This window comes from Diorhabda carinulata, chromosome X, assembly GCF_026250575.1.
Source record: "Diorhabda carinulata isolate Delta chromosome X, icDioCari1.1, whole genome shotgun sequence".
NCBI classification, from domain to species: domain Eukaryota; kingdom Metazoa; phylum Arthropoda; class Insecta; order Coleoptera; family Chrysomelidae; genus Diorhabda; species Diorhabda carinulata.
This window is the reverse complement of record NC_079472.1, coordinates 30907491-30924396: the sequence shown is the minus strand read 5'-3', so window position 1 is coordinate 30924396 and position 16906 is coordinate 30907491. Positions and strand designations below refer to the sequence as shown.

The window sequence follows — 16906 nt, the reverse complement described above, 5'->3', positions numbered from 1 at the left end:
AGTATTATTTTTACAGTATCCAATGTCTGTTTCCTCTCGTATTTTTTAATCGTATTCCGAAGTTAAATTAAATCTCCTTCAAATTTCAAAGTAAACCCTTAGGACAAAATTATTATATACGAGGTGAAAAAAAATAAGTATTATACATAGTTTCAAATTTTTCGTTTCCCCTGTAGTTTTTAATTGAAATTCGAAGTTAAATTGTTTTCTGGTGAAAAAAGAAGCAGAGAATAATAAATTTCTACCAAATTATATTTGCATCAATTGTAAGAAATATATAGATTTGTGTATACGAGGGTTGTAAAAAAATTGTACTTACCGTTTTATATCGCTTTTTTTTAACAATTCTTACTTTTGCACATTTCGATATAAAAGGAAATAAAACACACGTTTGTTTTACATAAAATTAATTTTATTAATGATATCAAGAAGAAAAAACAAAAACAATATTAATTAATGTCTAATTTACGATTTTTTAGAAGAAAAAACATTATAAAGTTGATTGTGATGTACTGGGCGTTCTATATTTGATTAACTGGGTTATTTTCGATAAGAATCATTTAAAAAAATCTAGTTTTAGTTTTGAAAAATATAAAGTTACTTCGTGTAACAAAAAATTAAAACTTAATAAAATTCGGTTAATATTTTTTTACCAATCGACTTTGGTAGTACAAACCAAATAAATTATTTCTTAAAAAATAAATATATAAATTGTTGCACGAAAAAATTTTTCGAAATTAAAATATAGAATTAAAACAAAAAAAAATCTCGAATCACAGTTGAGGGACAAAATGGTTCGAAGACGATTTGAATTAAAAAAAATGACGCAAGAAAAATTTGACTAAAAAATTCCAAAATCAATTTTTTTCATTATTTGCATATTTGTTATGAAAACTGTGATGAAGAAAACTTAATTGGACAATTTATTGAGAAATTTCAAGATTTCATCTATTAATAAAATAATTTTTACGTTTACCCTCGTAATTATTTGAAATTTTGAGGTTTAAGAGAAATGAATTGATTGAAAATCGTAATTTTCCAACAAATTTCATCAACTTTTAATAATCTGTAATATATAGTTACGAGGTCATTAGATAATATTTAAATTAAATTGTCTTTACAACACTGCAAAAAGAAATCAACATGTATATACGAGGGCATTATGAAAATGACAAGAAATTATAAAAAAAATATGGATACAAGAGGACTTGGATAATATTTCGATTCAAACCGGAAAAGTTTCAATTTCGGGAAATTTAACATGTATATACGAGGGGATTATACGAATGATTTTTTGCAATTTTTGAAAAAATTTTCAAAATTGTTCAATTAATTTCTCTACTTCAACGTAATTTCCAAATATCAAACAACCAAATAAAATACATTTTAATAATAAATAAATGAAATTTGTTGTCCCCCTTTGGTAAAAATGAAATATTCAAAAATTCTCTTTAATTTTCAAGTTAATTTGAAAAAAAAGTTACAAAAAAAAATTTCATTTCCACATTTTAAGTACGAAAGCCTATTTAGTCAAATTTTCCAACCAAACCCCGTAATATTATTTTGAAAACGCCGAAATTGGAATTAAGTAAAAGAAAAAATTTCAACAAAGAAAAAATCGAAAAAAAAAAATAAAACATGGCGTAACTACGAAAGTGTTTTTTTTTAAAGAAAATTCCGTCGAAATATCAAAATATTTTTCAATTCCATATAGTCGTATGTACAATTATCAAAAATATTTCGAAGGAATTTTTCAATTAGAGCAATCAAACAGTTCCGCTGTCATCTGTCGTAACCCCATTGCAAATTATAACCTCACTTCCCAACCGATGTTGTTCGATCGCCCTCCAAATACGAAGAACCGTCGAACCTTTTAGACCCACTTTTTCCAAATCTTCTCGATTTATGTGATAAAGCACCTGATAACAAAAACGCAATTTTTCACAACCGAATATATTTCGATAATAAAATTACCTCTTCGAGGGTGTATCCCTCGGATAGGAAAATTTTCTTGGCGGATTCGTGTATACCCAAACCTTCCAACCAATTGGCGAGTCTTTGATCTTCTTCGACGATTTCTTTGAGATCGTTATTGACATGGTCGCGAGCGTGGTAACAACACCGATAACAACACAGTTGTCGAAGCGTCAATTCTTGACGATGGGTTTCTATTAGTTGTTTCAACTATAATAGGAACAATTTTTTTGATATTGGGCGTTAAATGAAAAATATATCTAATGAAAAATATATCGATTGGAAAACTATTCAAACTAGGTTAGATTCAATCTCGACAGTTTGGACGCTATTTTACACTGTCAAAAGTAGATGCAAGAGTCAAAATGGAGAATATGTAAGTTATTAAGAAACAAAGTTGTTCGTAACAAGTTAGGACAGTTTGGACGCCATTTTAAACTGTCAAAAGCGAATGTTATAAGTCAAATGATAATTATATCGATTATAGAACAGTTGGGCGCTATTTTATACTGTCAAAAGGGAATGCTAAAGTTGTATGGGATATATTTGGAAGGGAAAGCAGTTCAAATTAGGTTAGGAACAATCTTGACAGTTTGGAAGCCATTTTTTACTGCCAAAAGTAAATATTAAAGTCAAAATGGAAAAGATATGGTTTAAAAGCATTTAGTGAGAATTTTTTTAAAATATTTTGATTCTATTAATCGATTTCAGATTTGTAAGATCAATTTCCAAAGCTTGGGCGCCATTTTATACTGTCGAAAACGAATATTATGAGTCAAATAATCATTACTTCGGTAAAAGAACAGTTGGACGCCATTTTATGCTGTCAAATGGAAAATATTTGGATTAGAAGGCAATGCAAACTAGGTTAGTTTCAAACATAACAATTTGGACGCCATTTTTACTGTCAAAAGTAAATGCTAGAGTCAAATTTATGATTTATGACTTTTTTCGGGTAATTTGATTCTTTTCATGAAATTGAAACTATAAAATCAACTGTTACGGTTTAGGCGCCATTTTATACTGTTTAATGAGAAATATATCGTTAATAGAGCAATTGGTTATGATAATTTTTTGAGGAATTTGATCCTTTTAGTAATTGTGAGACTACCAGATCAAATATTGAAATTTGGGCGCCATTTTTTGTTGTCAAAAATAAATTTTCAATTAAAATGGAGATTGCATCGATTATAGAGCAGTTAATTACGACTTTTTTTGTAAATAATTCGAATCTTTTGAAGAATTTGATACTTTAGGATTAAAAGCTAAAGTTTGGGTGCCATTTTGTGTAGTTAAAAGTAAATTATCAAGTGAAATTGAATTTTATACAAGATCGATCAGTTATTTCAAACAATTTGGTGGCTATTTCATAGAAAAAATCAAAATTGAAAAGTATATGGACAAAAATCGAAACACTGAAATATAATACTTACTAGTCCTTGATATTGCCGTTGACATTCGAGAAGATCCTGCCAAAGTCGAGCGTTTTCGTTCCTCAATTGCAAATTCGAATCTCTAACATCGAATCCTTCGCTCGTTTTACTACTTTTACTAGAATTCACCGTACTAGGCGAACTATGGTTGGCTATGTGCTCGCTCAATTCGGGCGTTAGAACCGTAATGGCGGCTTGTATACAAGAACGTACCAAATTATCAAGAGCGAACATCCAATGCGGTTTGATCGGATGAAGTCGTAGTACTTCGTTAACCGATTCCTATAGATACGAAAAAATTGTTAATTCGATAATATTTTCGTTACAAAAACGAGGTTATGTTCACCTGATATAAATAAATGGCGAATTGCAATTGATTTATAGCGGCAGAATCGAAATCTAATTCTTCTTTCAATTGCCTAACGGTACTTTCGACTACTGTCATCGATTGTTCTGTGATGTAAGCTTTGAGACCGTCCATTAAACGTAAGAGATGTTTTTGAGTGAGAACCGTCTCCCCCAAATATTTTTCTCGTACTTTTTGCATCCACACTTCGCATATTTTCACACCGTCGTTGGCAAGAACCTTCAAAGTGTACCAACAATCAAATAACACCCAGAAAATTTTTTTCAGAATTTAAAAATACACTCGTGTGCGAAAAAATCGACTCTGTAACCGCAAGTCGCTGTAACCGATTGTCACTCAATGTTTATTGACGTTGATTCACGGCAATTCATATCATTTCTTGAAAATTGGCGTCTAATTTTGTCAGATTTTGTCGATTAACAATTAATTGGAGCCGACTGAAGTCGAATCCCGGCAATTTATGACATTTCACGTAAATTGGCGTTTACTTTTGTCAGATCTTGTCGATTAACCCGTCCCGTTTATTGAAACCGATTGTCACTTGATGTTGATCGATGTCTATTGACGTCGATTCACGACAATTCAAGTAATTTCACGAAAATTGGCGTCTACTTTTGTCAGATTTTATCGATTAACGATTTATTGGAGCCAATTGAAGTCGATTCCCGGCAATTTATGTCATTTCACGTAAATTGGCGTCTACTTTTGTCAGATCTTGTCGATTAACCCGTTCCGTTCATTGAAACCGATTGTCACTGGATGTTGATCGATGTCTATTGACGTCGATTCACGGTAATTCAAGTAATTTCACGAAAATTGGCGTCTACTTTTGTCAGATCTTGTCGATTAACGATTTATTGGAGCCAATTGAAGTCAATTCCCGGCAATTTATGTCATTTCACGTAAATTGGCGTCTACTTTTGTCAGATGTTGTCGATTAACAATTAATTGGAGCCGATTGAAGTCGAATCCCGGCAATTTATGACATTTCACGTAAATTGGCGTTTACTTTTGTCAGATCTTGTCGATTAACCCGTCCCGTTTATTGAAACCGATTGTCACTTAATGTTGATCGATGTCTATTGACGTCGATTCACGGCAATTCAAGTAATTTCACGAAAATTGGCGGCTACTTTTGTCAGATCTTGTCGATTAACGATTTATTGGAGCCAATTGAAGTCGATTCCCGGCAATTTATGTCATTTCACTTAAATGGGTGTCTACTTTTGTCAGATGTTGTCGATTAACAATTAATTGGAGCCGACTGAAGTCGAATCCCGGCAATTTATGACATTTCACGTAAATTGGCGTTTACTTTTGTCAGATCTTGTCGATTAACCCGTCCCGTTTATTGAAACCGATTGTCACTTGATGTTGATCGATGTCTATTGACGTCGATTCACGGCAATTCAAGTAATTTCACGAAAATTGGCGTCTACTTTTGTCAGATTTTATCGACTAACGATTCATTGGAGCCAATTGAGGTCTTTGCTGTAAATTTTAACCCTTTTCCATTTGCGTTTGATATTTTTTCTTTACCAAAAAAAATAACTCGATTAAAACACAGATCACTCATTATAAAGTTAAAACTAATAGCTTTGAGACGCTGAAATCAGAAAACGAATGGTAGCTACAGATTTTTTATCGCGAGCGTGAGACTTGAGTGGATTTTTTTGCCCACGAGTTTAGTGAAAAAATCGATTTTTTTGTTTAGTCAAGTACCTTGGCAAGAGTTGTACGACGTTGGGAGTCTTTTTTTAATAAATAGAACCCATCGGTTTCGATACCGGTATCCACTTCCGGTGATAATAAAGTACCAGATGAGTTTCTGCGTTCCGTATTGGGGCTTTCGCTTTCGCAATCCAATGATGGTGTCGACGCCAAACTAACAATAAAAATGCCAAATTACATGACATTTCATTAACCGTGGAAAGTTAATTTCGATATTATTAAATCAGACAAGACGGTAATGGTGGAATTTAGGTAACCATTAAAATAGGAAATAACAAGAAGTTAACTCATATACGTATCTAGACAGAAAGGAGCTGGAGAAAATGGATCAAACAACAATTCATTTAATGGAACAACCATAATCTGGATGCCAAGACATAAATTGCACCTGGACAATGAAGAGGTCGACATTTTGGACAAAAAAAGATGAAAAAAAAGCCTTGAAATAGCAATTGCAAGTTCTGCCAAGAAGAAGAAGAAACAACCACATTTGTTTAATGCCTAGGGCCCAGGTGTTGTAGGCTAGGTAAGGAAAAGCTTGAAGCGTTACATAAAGAAGCAAGGATGAACTTTGACAATACACTTTACAATAAATATGTCAAAATTGCAGTAGTAGAAGACATATCCATAGAATAGTTGATTTTTCATTAAAAATATAGAGTAGAATTTGGAGGTTATGTATTTATTTTGGTTACCTAAATTTTTGCCCACATTTAAATAAGTTCAATATAAACAAAAATATTTACAACAATGTCATACGGAATAAATAATTACATGCATATCTCGAGACACAACAAATAAATAAAATAACTTTCAACAAGTATAAAGTTCGATGTAAAATGAAAAGATTTTGTAATTATGTTTTATCAAATAAAAAATACAGGGTATTTTAGAAGTTATCACAAATCTATTCGACACTAACCTTTTTTTTTGACGTATCTAAAAGATATATTCCTTATTTTTTTGAATATATTTGGTTTTATTAACTTTAAAATACCCTAAACGAAATGGTACACTTGAACTACTGTACCGGAAACATGTTTATAGTAAAGCAATTAGTTTAGTAATTAGATGGTTAATTTACCTGTTGAAAGTAAGGGCAGTGGGCATTTGTATAGGTGGTAGTAAGGATGCTCGACCCTGTACGGAGCTGTAAGTTAATGATTGATTTACAACACACCCAGTATATGGTAAAAAAAAGTTTTGATTCAAAAATGATTTTTTAGTACGTTAATTTATTTTTTCGAGATAAATGAAGTATGAAATAATGTCGTTGAATTTGATTTTTTTGAAAATGTATATGTTTAGATTAAATTTTTTTAAAATGATATGATAATTATTGCATTTCGCTTGTAGAGAAAAAATTACGTAATTTTCATAAGAATTAATGTAATTTGAAACTAATTCAATGATAATAGTATACATAATTTAACTTAACTGTGTCAGTTTCAGTTTCGGAAGGTTTTTTACAATTTTTGTATATATTTCTGTTTGTAGTGAAAAAAGTAAAAACAAAGATTCTAGAGCAATAAAATAACTTATAATAGTAATCATTAATTATAGTAATAGAGGCCAGATATAAAGTTAAGTTAGAAATAATTTGTTACATTTCCCAACGTCTTTTATTATTAATCTGACTTATTAGAACAAGTTGAAGCAAACAAAACAGCAGTTCTTTTATTGTTTAAACAAGTGCAAGATTTGTTTTTAATATAACACATTTTCGTACCTGATAATCCAAATATGTACATTAATAAATTAATGTGTATTATTAACCACTTATAAAATTTCTCGAACATATTTAACTATATTTCACAACTTTCGCCTTTCGTTAATTACACAGGAATTTTGCATTGGTTCTATCACCTCTAATTAAACAACCCACTTCGGGATAAAAAGGAGACATTTCAAACTTTTTGAAGGTTAAAATGTTTATGTATTTACGAAAAAACGGATATCAATTTTTAAAATTTGAAGAAATTAATCGATAAACATCATTAACGATCATTATAGGAAATTAGTTTTGACTATTGACGTTATTTGAAAAGAGTCAATACAAATAGGTTTTCAACGAACTTCAAATTAACCCTATAAAATTCACTTCAGGATAAAAAAAGGCATTTTTAACATTTTGGAGGTTAAAATTGTTAGAATTTACAATGGATAAAATTTATTAAAATTTGAGGAAATTAATCGATCGAAACAAACATAAACAATAACCACTATACAGCTGTTTTGTCTGTATTCCACTAAAAATGACAACAGACAGATGACATTTTTTGAAAATAGTAAATACAAACAGTTTTCTAAGGAATTTATCACATTGAGATGACATTTTTTACTTCTTGAAGGTTAAAATTTTTCAGAAATTAGAAAAAAAGTGATATAAATTGTTGCAATTTGAAGAAATTATTTGATGAACACATCAATTAAGAATTATTATATGAAACTTTATAATCTGTTTTCCACGAAAATTGACAACTGACAGATGACGTTTGAAAATAATCAATACAAATAGTTCTTTAAGAAACTTTTCTTATTAACCATAAAAAATTGTATTTTATGATAAAAATAATTGTTTTTTTTTCAAATTCAATAAAAAAAAGTGTTTTATATATATTTTTAATAATATTGCTTACCAAAAATCTTCAATCTGAATCAAAACTTATATTAACCATCATACAACTCATTTATTTGGATTTTTATTGACTAAATCACGTTCTATTATGAAATTGACTTCAATAATTAATGATTCATTTATATACAGTAGACAAAAAAATCCAAATAGGATTGACACAATTTCACAAAAGACGATAACACCACTAGACGTTTAAAAAAAACAACAAAACGATTACCACTTATTTGTGTACTTGCAACACCAATCTTCAACGTTGAGAATATTTGGAATTATCATATTTTTTTTTACCGGTTTTTTTACGTACGAATTTTTTTAAATCTCGTAATCTAGTTTTTATTATATCAATACTTTAAATACGAAAAAGTCACTATTATGTCGAAATCGCGGAATCAAATGAAATACTGAAATCTACAATTGAAAAACGATTCATTTTTTGTTTTGACAGTTCCAAAAAAAATTTGGTAATGACTACGCGAACGACGAATCATACTATTAATAAAATTTGTTCAGAAAATGTGGTATGAATTATGATTAAGTATTATTGTTAGTGATACAGGATGGTTCATTTTTTTTAAAGTTAAGAATATTTTCAAATAACTTTGTTTTGTATAACTTTGAAATTTGGGCGCCATTTTATAGAAATATGGCGGATTAAAATCGAATGTCTCGCGATATTTGTTGTTATTCTTCATTTTTTTCCCTTATGGTAAAAATTATTTTTGAAATTGAATTTTTTGTAAAATTTAATCTAAGAAAACAATTATGTATTTAATATTGAAACTCATTATTTTCGAAGTTGGTTGTGACTACGAGACCAACAAATCAAACTATTAATAAAATGAAAATTGTGGTTAAAATGTATTATACTAGTATGAAGTCTTATTAGCTATACAGGGTTGTCCGTTATTTTGTGAAATCAACATAATTAATAAAAAAAAACATATTTTTCATAGAAAAAAATTGAATTGGGGTATTAATAATTTCGAAAAAATAATTTCGGTTTACTTTGACATATAAAAAAATTAATAAAAAATCACCCTTACCCCACTGAATGCCATATTTCTCCATCCGTTAATGCTGGTCTGGGTAAATTTGAGGATTAATTAACAAATGGATAACATCACAATAATAAATTGGAGATTTTACAAAAAAGACCCAAAAAAACAGTAAAATAGGAGAAAAACAAAAATAACAAGTAAAAAAGGAAAAATTAAAAAAATAGGGAGAAAACGAAAAATAAGGTAAAAAATAAAGACAAAACGAAAAGTAGGATGAAAAACAGGAAAATAATAAGAAAACTAGAGAGATGCAAAAATTGGGGTAAAAAACAGAAAAAATATGAAAAAATAGAAGGGAAACAAAAATTAGGAACAAATAACAAAAAATAGGGAATAATAAAAAAATACGGTAGAAAAAAGGAAAATATGAAAAAAACAAAAATAGACTGGAAAAAACAGAACAAATTTCAAAAAAATGGGGAAGAGATGAAAAATACTGAAAAACAGTATGGTAAAAAAACGGGAAAAATATCAATAAAATCAAAAGAAATACAAGGGGATACCCAAAAATGGGCTGAAAAAGAAAAATATGAAAAAAAAACAAGAAACAATGGAAAAACCACAAAAATAGGGGAAAATCAAAAAAATAAGGCAAAAAAAGTAGAATAGGAAAAAATAAGAAAATCGATAAAGTGGGAAAAACAAAGATAAAAATTAAAAAATGAGACAAAACAATAAAAAGGGGAAGAAATGGTAGAGGTAAAATAATAAAAATGAGGAAAAAACAAAAAATGGGGAAAAAATAAAAATGGAGAAAAACGTGGAAATCAAGAGAAAACTACGAAGAATAGGCAGAAATAAATGGGGTAAATAACTATAAAAAAACAACAAAAAATAGGAAGAACAGAAAAATAAAAAAGAAAAATAAGAAATGTAAAAAATATGCCATGCACCTACTTAAGCAAATACAGAAAAAAACTTACTCATTTTCAGGAGTTGTCGGCGTTTGATTGGGGGCGCTGCTGTGCCCGGTTTGCCGAGTGGTAATTTTTTCCGCAGGTACCGAAACGCTTCGATTAAATTCCGTATTCAATCGAACAGTCTTTTGTCTCCTCTCAGATCCTGCAAACAAAAATTTCCACACCACACAAAATAATAATGAAACAACAGAGTGAAAAAAAAATTACCTAAAAACGGATCTTCCAATAATTGCGCGGCGGTAGCTCTTTTATCCGGATCGGGTTCGAAACACCTCTTGATAAAAGATCTCGCCCTTTCAGACAACTCCTCAGGCACTTCCGGATGAGCTTTGTAGTAACCAACTTTGAATACCGCCGCTTGCGGCGAACCCAATTCGATAAAAGGCGGTTTTCCCGTCGCCATTTCCACCACCGTACAACCGAGGGACCAAATATCGGCGGGGGCGCCATAACCTCAATGTTTAAACGAAATAAATACGATTGTTTGGGAAAGAGATGGATTTTGTTACCTCTCTGTCCTTTGTCGATGACTTCCGGTGCCATGTACTGAAGTGTACCGGTGAATGTTTCGGTGCTAGGGCATAAGCCGGCTAATCTTTTCGATGTACCAAAATCGGAAATTTTCACCACGCCGCTGTAGGTATTAACTAAAACGTTATCACCTACAACAAGGTATAATTCGATTCAAAACGTCAGAAATAGAGATAAAGCTCGTAAAAATTGAAAAAAAAATCAACTATACTTCCATATTTGCTACGTTTTCACGTTAATTTAGCGTTTTCGATCTCGTAGAATCCATTTATCGAAGTTTCAGATGTGGTAAATTGGAACTTCCGGTTTTTACCAATAAATCAATAGGTTCACTTCCGGTTTAGCATTCTCAACTGCATTTATCAATTTGAGTTTTTATGGAAGGGGTGGTGTTTATTTTCAGAATATTAAGAGATTTGAAGTAAGAAAAGATTTCCGGGACTTCTATAAATGGATTCTTCGACCTAGAAAACGCCGAATTAGCGTGTTTCAACTATGATCACAAGCCGTGTAGATATGTTTTTTTTTGTTTTTTGCAAATATTTCTGAAATAAATTTAAAAAAAGAGGTTCACCTCCCGAATTCACTTTTCCTTTATTAATTTTTTTTTCTTGAATAAATATTTTATATGAATTTAAATAGTATGAAAAAACGTTAAAAAATGCGAAAATAAAAACAATTGTATAAAAATACGAAAATTTTCAAAATTGATTCAAATATATAAAAAAATTTGATAAAATATGAAAATTAATTCGATTGTATGAAAAAATGTCAAAAATTGAGTCAAATTCAACACAAAATATGGCAAAAGTGGAAAGACAATTAAATTATTTCAAATAAGAAAATTTAAATAAAAAAAATATTAAAATTTGAAAAATTTAACGCAAAAAATGTTGAAAAACTTAAAAATATGAAAAAAATATTTCCGGTGATTAAACAAAAAAATAAAACAAATCAATTCAATTGTATTTGAAAATTTAAAAATGTAGGAATATGAAAAAATATTAAATATTAATTAACAAAAAACAATAAAATGCAAAATTTTTTAAAAATTTAGCAATTAATTCAATTGTTTATAAAAAATGTGAGAAAATGAGAAAATTTTCAAAGTAAATAAACAAGAAAAAATTTAAGACAAAGTTTTTAAAAATTTTAAAATCAATTGTATTCAAAAATGTTTCAAAATGTAAAATATATAAAAACAATATTAAAAGTAAATTAACAAAAAAATAAAACGCAAAATTAAAAAAAAATCTAAAAATCCATACAATTGTATGAAAAATATGTCGAAAATGAAAAAATATTCAAAGTAGATATATAAAAATAAAATTAAACTCAAAATTTCGAAAAATCATCAATTATTTGAAACAAAAACTGTTGAAAATTTGAAGAAAAAAAAATATTTAAAAATTAATTTATTTGAAAAAAAAATATTTAATAATATAAGTAAATACACAAAATTCAATTTAATTTTATGAAAAAAAAAATGTTGAAAAACTCAAAAATTAATTCATACAAAGGTATAAACAAAAGTAGACAAAAAAAATTTTGAAAATATAAAAATTCGAAAAATTTTTTAAAAATATAAAAATTAATTCGAAAAAAAAGTTGAAAAATCGAAAAACTAATTCATACCAAGATATAAACAAAAGTATACAAAAAAAATTTGAAAAACAATAAATTTCAAAAAAAAAATAGTTGAAAAATCCAAAAATTAATAAATAAAAAAATGTTTACTAGCCTTTGATGTCCCTATGTACAATCTTCTGATCGTGTAAATATTTCAACCCCTCCAAAATCTGCTTAGTATAATACGCCATCGTGTGTTCGTTAGATTTAAGCGGACCCCATTTGGATCTCAGTAAAGCGCTTAAAGAACCCCCGGGTACTTGTTCCATAAAAATCTTAAAATAATTATCTTCCGATAACGAACCCAAATATTGCACAATATTTCTATGTCTCAATTGAGAATGAAGTCGAATTTCTTCGTGTAGGGGTTGCACCGCCCCAAGATTCTTCTCGGGTACTTCCTTAACGGCGATACGAACCTAAAAAATAACGTCAATTCAACCGTCATCCCGATGGGGGCGAGCGGTATATTTACTTGGGTATTGAGATCCCTAGCAGCGTAAACTATTCCGTACGTCCCTTTGCCTAAAATCACTTTTTTACCCATTTCGTCACGTTCGTATTCGTATTTGATATCGCGAGGGGGTTCGGATTCCACGAGACCCTCTTGGTGATTGGTAAGCTCGAGAATTAATTTATAAAAACACTCCCTATAAAGGAATTAAAATTGGTAACATCAATTTATAATGTTTTAATGTCCTTTACCTGCAGGTTTCGGATGGGAAAAAAATTTGAAAATCATCCGAATTGTGATGGACGTAGAGGAACAAACATCTTTCGTCCCTTTTATAAAAACTGACGCTCCTTATGTGATTGGCGGTGAATTCCCAATCGTGTATTTGTTTACATTCACCCCTCAAACTCCTATCACACAAATTGGTCACCTAGAAACACCAAAAAATGGAGAAACGCCAAAAAAAGAAACGTAAAATAAAAATCCTCGGTATTTACCTGTAGAGTTTGAGGGTCTGCACCGAGATTGATACAAACGTAACTGGGCATTAATTCTTTACTTGGTTCCAATATCAAAGCAGGGAACCTAAATACTTCTTCTTGTTCTTCTTTGGTGGCTTCCAGGAAAAATTCCATCCAGAAATGAAAGATTTGTTCTTCGGGACTAACGATTTCTTCGGTTTTTTTACGAAATTTATCAATTAACTGGAAAATTGATTAATTAAAGGTAGTATCGAGGTGGTTTTATGGTATACTGACCTGTATGTTACCCACGGTCGATTTCAGGTACCAATTTGGTGGTTTCAATTTGAACATACAGGCAGCAGCTTGGGTGGCGTTACTGTAATGTTGAAAAAGTACGGAAATTTCGAAAAACGTCGCCACGTCCCAGTAGTCTATAAGGGACGCCAAACTGCCCTTTTTACCTATTAGATTATTCAGTACCATACCGATGTGTTGTAATTCGTCGGATTTACCAATTTCCGCACCTTTTATTACCAACAACGTTGCCAAATTGATACCTTAAACATGACAAGATTATTCATATTTTTTTCTTATTTTACAGGTACAATATCGATTTTTTTTATACCTGCGTATTCGTTAGGTTGAACCTCGAAACCTTTTCGGTACCAATAGATGGCGGCGTCCAAGCTTTTGATGTCTTTATGATCAGATTCCGTAAACATGTCTTTATATATCCTCCCGCAGAGGCATAACATGTCAGGGAAATGGTTTTCTTTCTGAAATGGCGTATTTTTGGATATAGACAGTATGAAAAAATATGCATAACCGACACTTGTGGTATAAATAAAACCCCAAACCCCCCCCAGTCCCGTCAAAACTACCCTTGAAGAGCCCAAGGGTAGTTTTGATTCTCTTAAGAAAAAAGAAATTGGTTTAGGCCAATTATTCTGCAATTTGGCAAAGGATAGTTCAAAACGAACTGATTAAGCGTCTCAATGGACACAAAACCCCAAAACTACCCATGAAAAATGAAAAAGGTACTTCAACATCTACCACTATACCTTTAGTTTCCACTGCATAAGCTAATAATCATATTTGTATCAATCTGTTATCTAGTAGTCTTTGGTCAAATTGAAAACTGTCTTGGGAGTTCGTGCATATTTAGTTTGTTTCAAACCATCATTGTACCAAGTTTCAGAAAAATTGGCCAAAACCACGCCTTTTATGGTATCCAGGGGTTGTTGTGACGGTATTGGGGTGGGTTGAGACTCAATCAGCTTGCTTTAAACTATCATTATGCCAAGTTTTATAAAAATTTTCATGAAGATTAAACGAGGTCTTTGAATTTAGTTTGAATTAAATTTTTTTCTTTCGAATTCTCAAAGTTTCATCCCTTATAATTATAAATTATAAAGTTGACATATTTTTTTGATGTTATTAAAAATACTACTCTCCCGATTTTTACCTATTAGAGTTTTTCCAATCCATAGGCGTAGATAATACAATTATTTTAATTGAAGTGTGTCACAAAAAAGTTTACTTCAACTTTCACACTATATATTTCGTATAAATATGGAATTAAATCATCGAAATATGACGAGTTATCTAGATAAAACTTTTTTCTATTGATTGATATAAAAAATAAACCTATTCATTAGATAATTTCAGAATCATCGAATCTTTTATAAGAGTAGGTAATGTTTTTTAGTTTAAATCAATGTAATTTTTTATCAAATATACATATTTCCAATCAAAATAACACAATAATGTTAAAATAGTGAAATTTTTGCCACCATTTTATCATCACCCTCTAAATAAAACTCGAAAATAAATAAAAAAAAATTGACTCACGCTTTTTAGAGATTCTTCACAAACTGCCAAAGCATTTTTTCTATCACCGTCTTTTTTCCTTCTATTCAATGCGAACGCGTACAGGAACATTATATAAGAATTCAGGTACTTTCTGGCTGTAGGAACTTTTTTTAGGTCTTCGACTAAATGTATCATCGCGTCGTATTCTTGGATGTCCCGGAAACAGAACAACATGTTCAGGATGACTTCTCCTGAAAGAACGTTGGGATCATCGAGACGCTTACGCATCAGGAGCAAAGCCTCGTTTAGCTCTTCGCCGTTTTTCTGTTCTTTTAATTTTTTGAGATCGCTGAGAAATTTCTCTTTCATGTGCGCTCTACAATTTCATCAGATATTTATTTACACCGTTTTGTAATTATCCTTTTACTTACTTTGTTTGTATTTCTACGTCTTGTAATAATTTTTTTAATTTCTGATGCAGAAAATCTGTCGGTTCGTCTATTCGACCACTGGGACAAGTAGTGAGGCATGAACTTTCACATAATTTATAAGATATAAAAGCGTAACTACTACACGATAACTAGAATCCAAAAAATAAAATTTAATACAAATAAAAATATAATAGGTTAAATACCATCGTGTTCCCCTCGTTTTTTATGCTCTAAAAAACTATAAAATCATTAAATTTTAATTATTTTTCTTAATATTTGCTTTTACGGTGGATTTATGAAAAAAAAACATGAAAAATATTTCATTTTCATAGGTTTCTTAAGATTTTATGACTTTAAGTATTATCATATATATACTTCTTTTTTGCAAAACATCAAATGAAGTTGATAAATTTTTTTGTTAATTTATACAAAAAACAAGCATTTTATAAAATCATCTTTCATTTAGACAAAATATATTTGAATTTATTAACTAAAATACCTTAAACTAAAAGGTACATTTGAACTACTTTACTCAAAATATGATTATCGTATAATTTAGTTTAATAGTTTTATTTCTTAAGATACTAAGAAAAATTTACGTTGTTTTCCAAAAATATAATGTCTGGAAACGTAGATATAATATTGAGCTCTACACAGAGGATCAGGAAATGGAGATATAATAACAATGAAGACATGTAGCATGAATCGACAACAACATGCCCATAAAAAAGAATTCAAGTCAAAACCAACAGACAATAGAGGTAGAGGGAAACAAAGGCTACAATGGAGAAACTGGGTCCCTAAAGATGCTACAAAGATTGGTGCAGCAAACTGGATGGTGTTTGCAAGAGACCAGAAAGGATGGCATTAGTGCAAGAGAAAGTCGACTCCCCTCTGTAAATCTGTAGCACTAGTGATGATGAATTGTTTTCATAAATCTGACGAATAAACGAATACTTGAAACAATTCATTAAAATCATGGTCAGTTTCTAAAACATAGAAACAAAGGATACCCTGAAATAATTAAAATTCAATTATCTCAAAGCTTTTTCCTATTTCCAAGATATATTCGGATTTATTTACTTAAAAATGAGTCATTGAAAAGGTACATTTGAACTACTGTAACCAAAACATGATTATCATATAAGCAGATAATTTAGTAATTGTAGTATTTAGGAAAAAAATCATTGAAATCAGATGATTTTTCGATTTTCTAAAGCTAAACAATGAAGGGACCACAATAGTACGGAATAAAATATTTAAAACATTTTAAATTGCAATACCTGCATAATATCAAAATATATTTGGATCTATTTAATTCAAACTGTCTCGACAGAAAAGATACATTTAAACTACTCAATAATTAGATAATAAAATAGTAATTCATTCTATTCCTGTAGATTTTAGAAAAAAAAATCATTAAAATCTGATGTTTCTTTGGTTTTCTAAACCCAAACAATGAGG

General features: G+C 29.9%; 1 protein-coding gene across 5 annotated transcripts in view; it reads right to left on the bottom strand.

Moving 5' to 3' along the window:
* Window positions 1–390: 390 nt before the first annotated feature.
* The window catches only part of LOC130900937 (mitogen-activated protein kinase kinase kinase 15), a 40900-nt gene continuing 24384 nt past the window's right edge, over window positions 391–16906 (bottom strand). For 2 of the 5 annotated variants that reach the window (XM_057811948.1, XM_057811946.1), the window contains 18 exons: window positions 15443–15591; window positions 15051–15387; window positions 13825–13975; window positions 13494–13756; window positions 13233–13439; window positions 12987–13165; window positions 12757–12931; window positions 12394–12700; window positions 10631–10783; window positions 10329–10574; window positions 10125–10263; window positions 9187–9225; window positions 6590–6655; window positions 5497–5659; window positions 3754–3993; window positions 3408–3689; window positions 1975–2184; window positions 391–1919 (listed from right to left, as the gene is read on the bottom strand). In XM_057811948.1, coding sequence (XP_057667931.1) covers window positions 1767–1919; window positions 1975–2184; window positions 3408–3689; window positions 3754–3993; window positions 5497–5659; window positions 6590–6655; window positions 9187–9225; window positions 10125–10263; window positions 10329–10574; window positions 10631–10783; window positions 12394–12700; window positions 12757–12931; window positions 12987–13165; window positions 13233–13439; window positions 13494–13756; window positions 13825–13975; window positions 15051–15387; window positions 15443–15591 — 3459 coding nt within the window. In that variant the 3' untranslated portion in view covers window positions 391–1766. The remainder of the gene's footprint in view (window positions 1920–1974; window positions 2185–3407; window positions 3690–3753; window positions 3994–5496; window positions 5660–6589; window positions 6656–9186; window positions 9226–10124; window positions 10264–10328; window positions 10575–10630; window positions 10784–12393; window positions 12701–12756; window positions 12932–12986; window positions 13166–13232; window positions 13440–13493; window positions 13757–13824; window positions 13976–15050; window positions 15388–15442; window positions 15592–16906) is intronic. The other 3 variants (XM_057811951.1, XM_057811950.1, XM_057811949.1) reach the window with 2 other exon arrangements.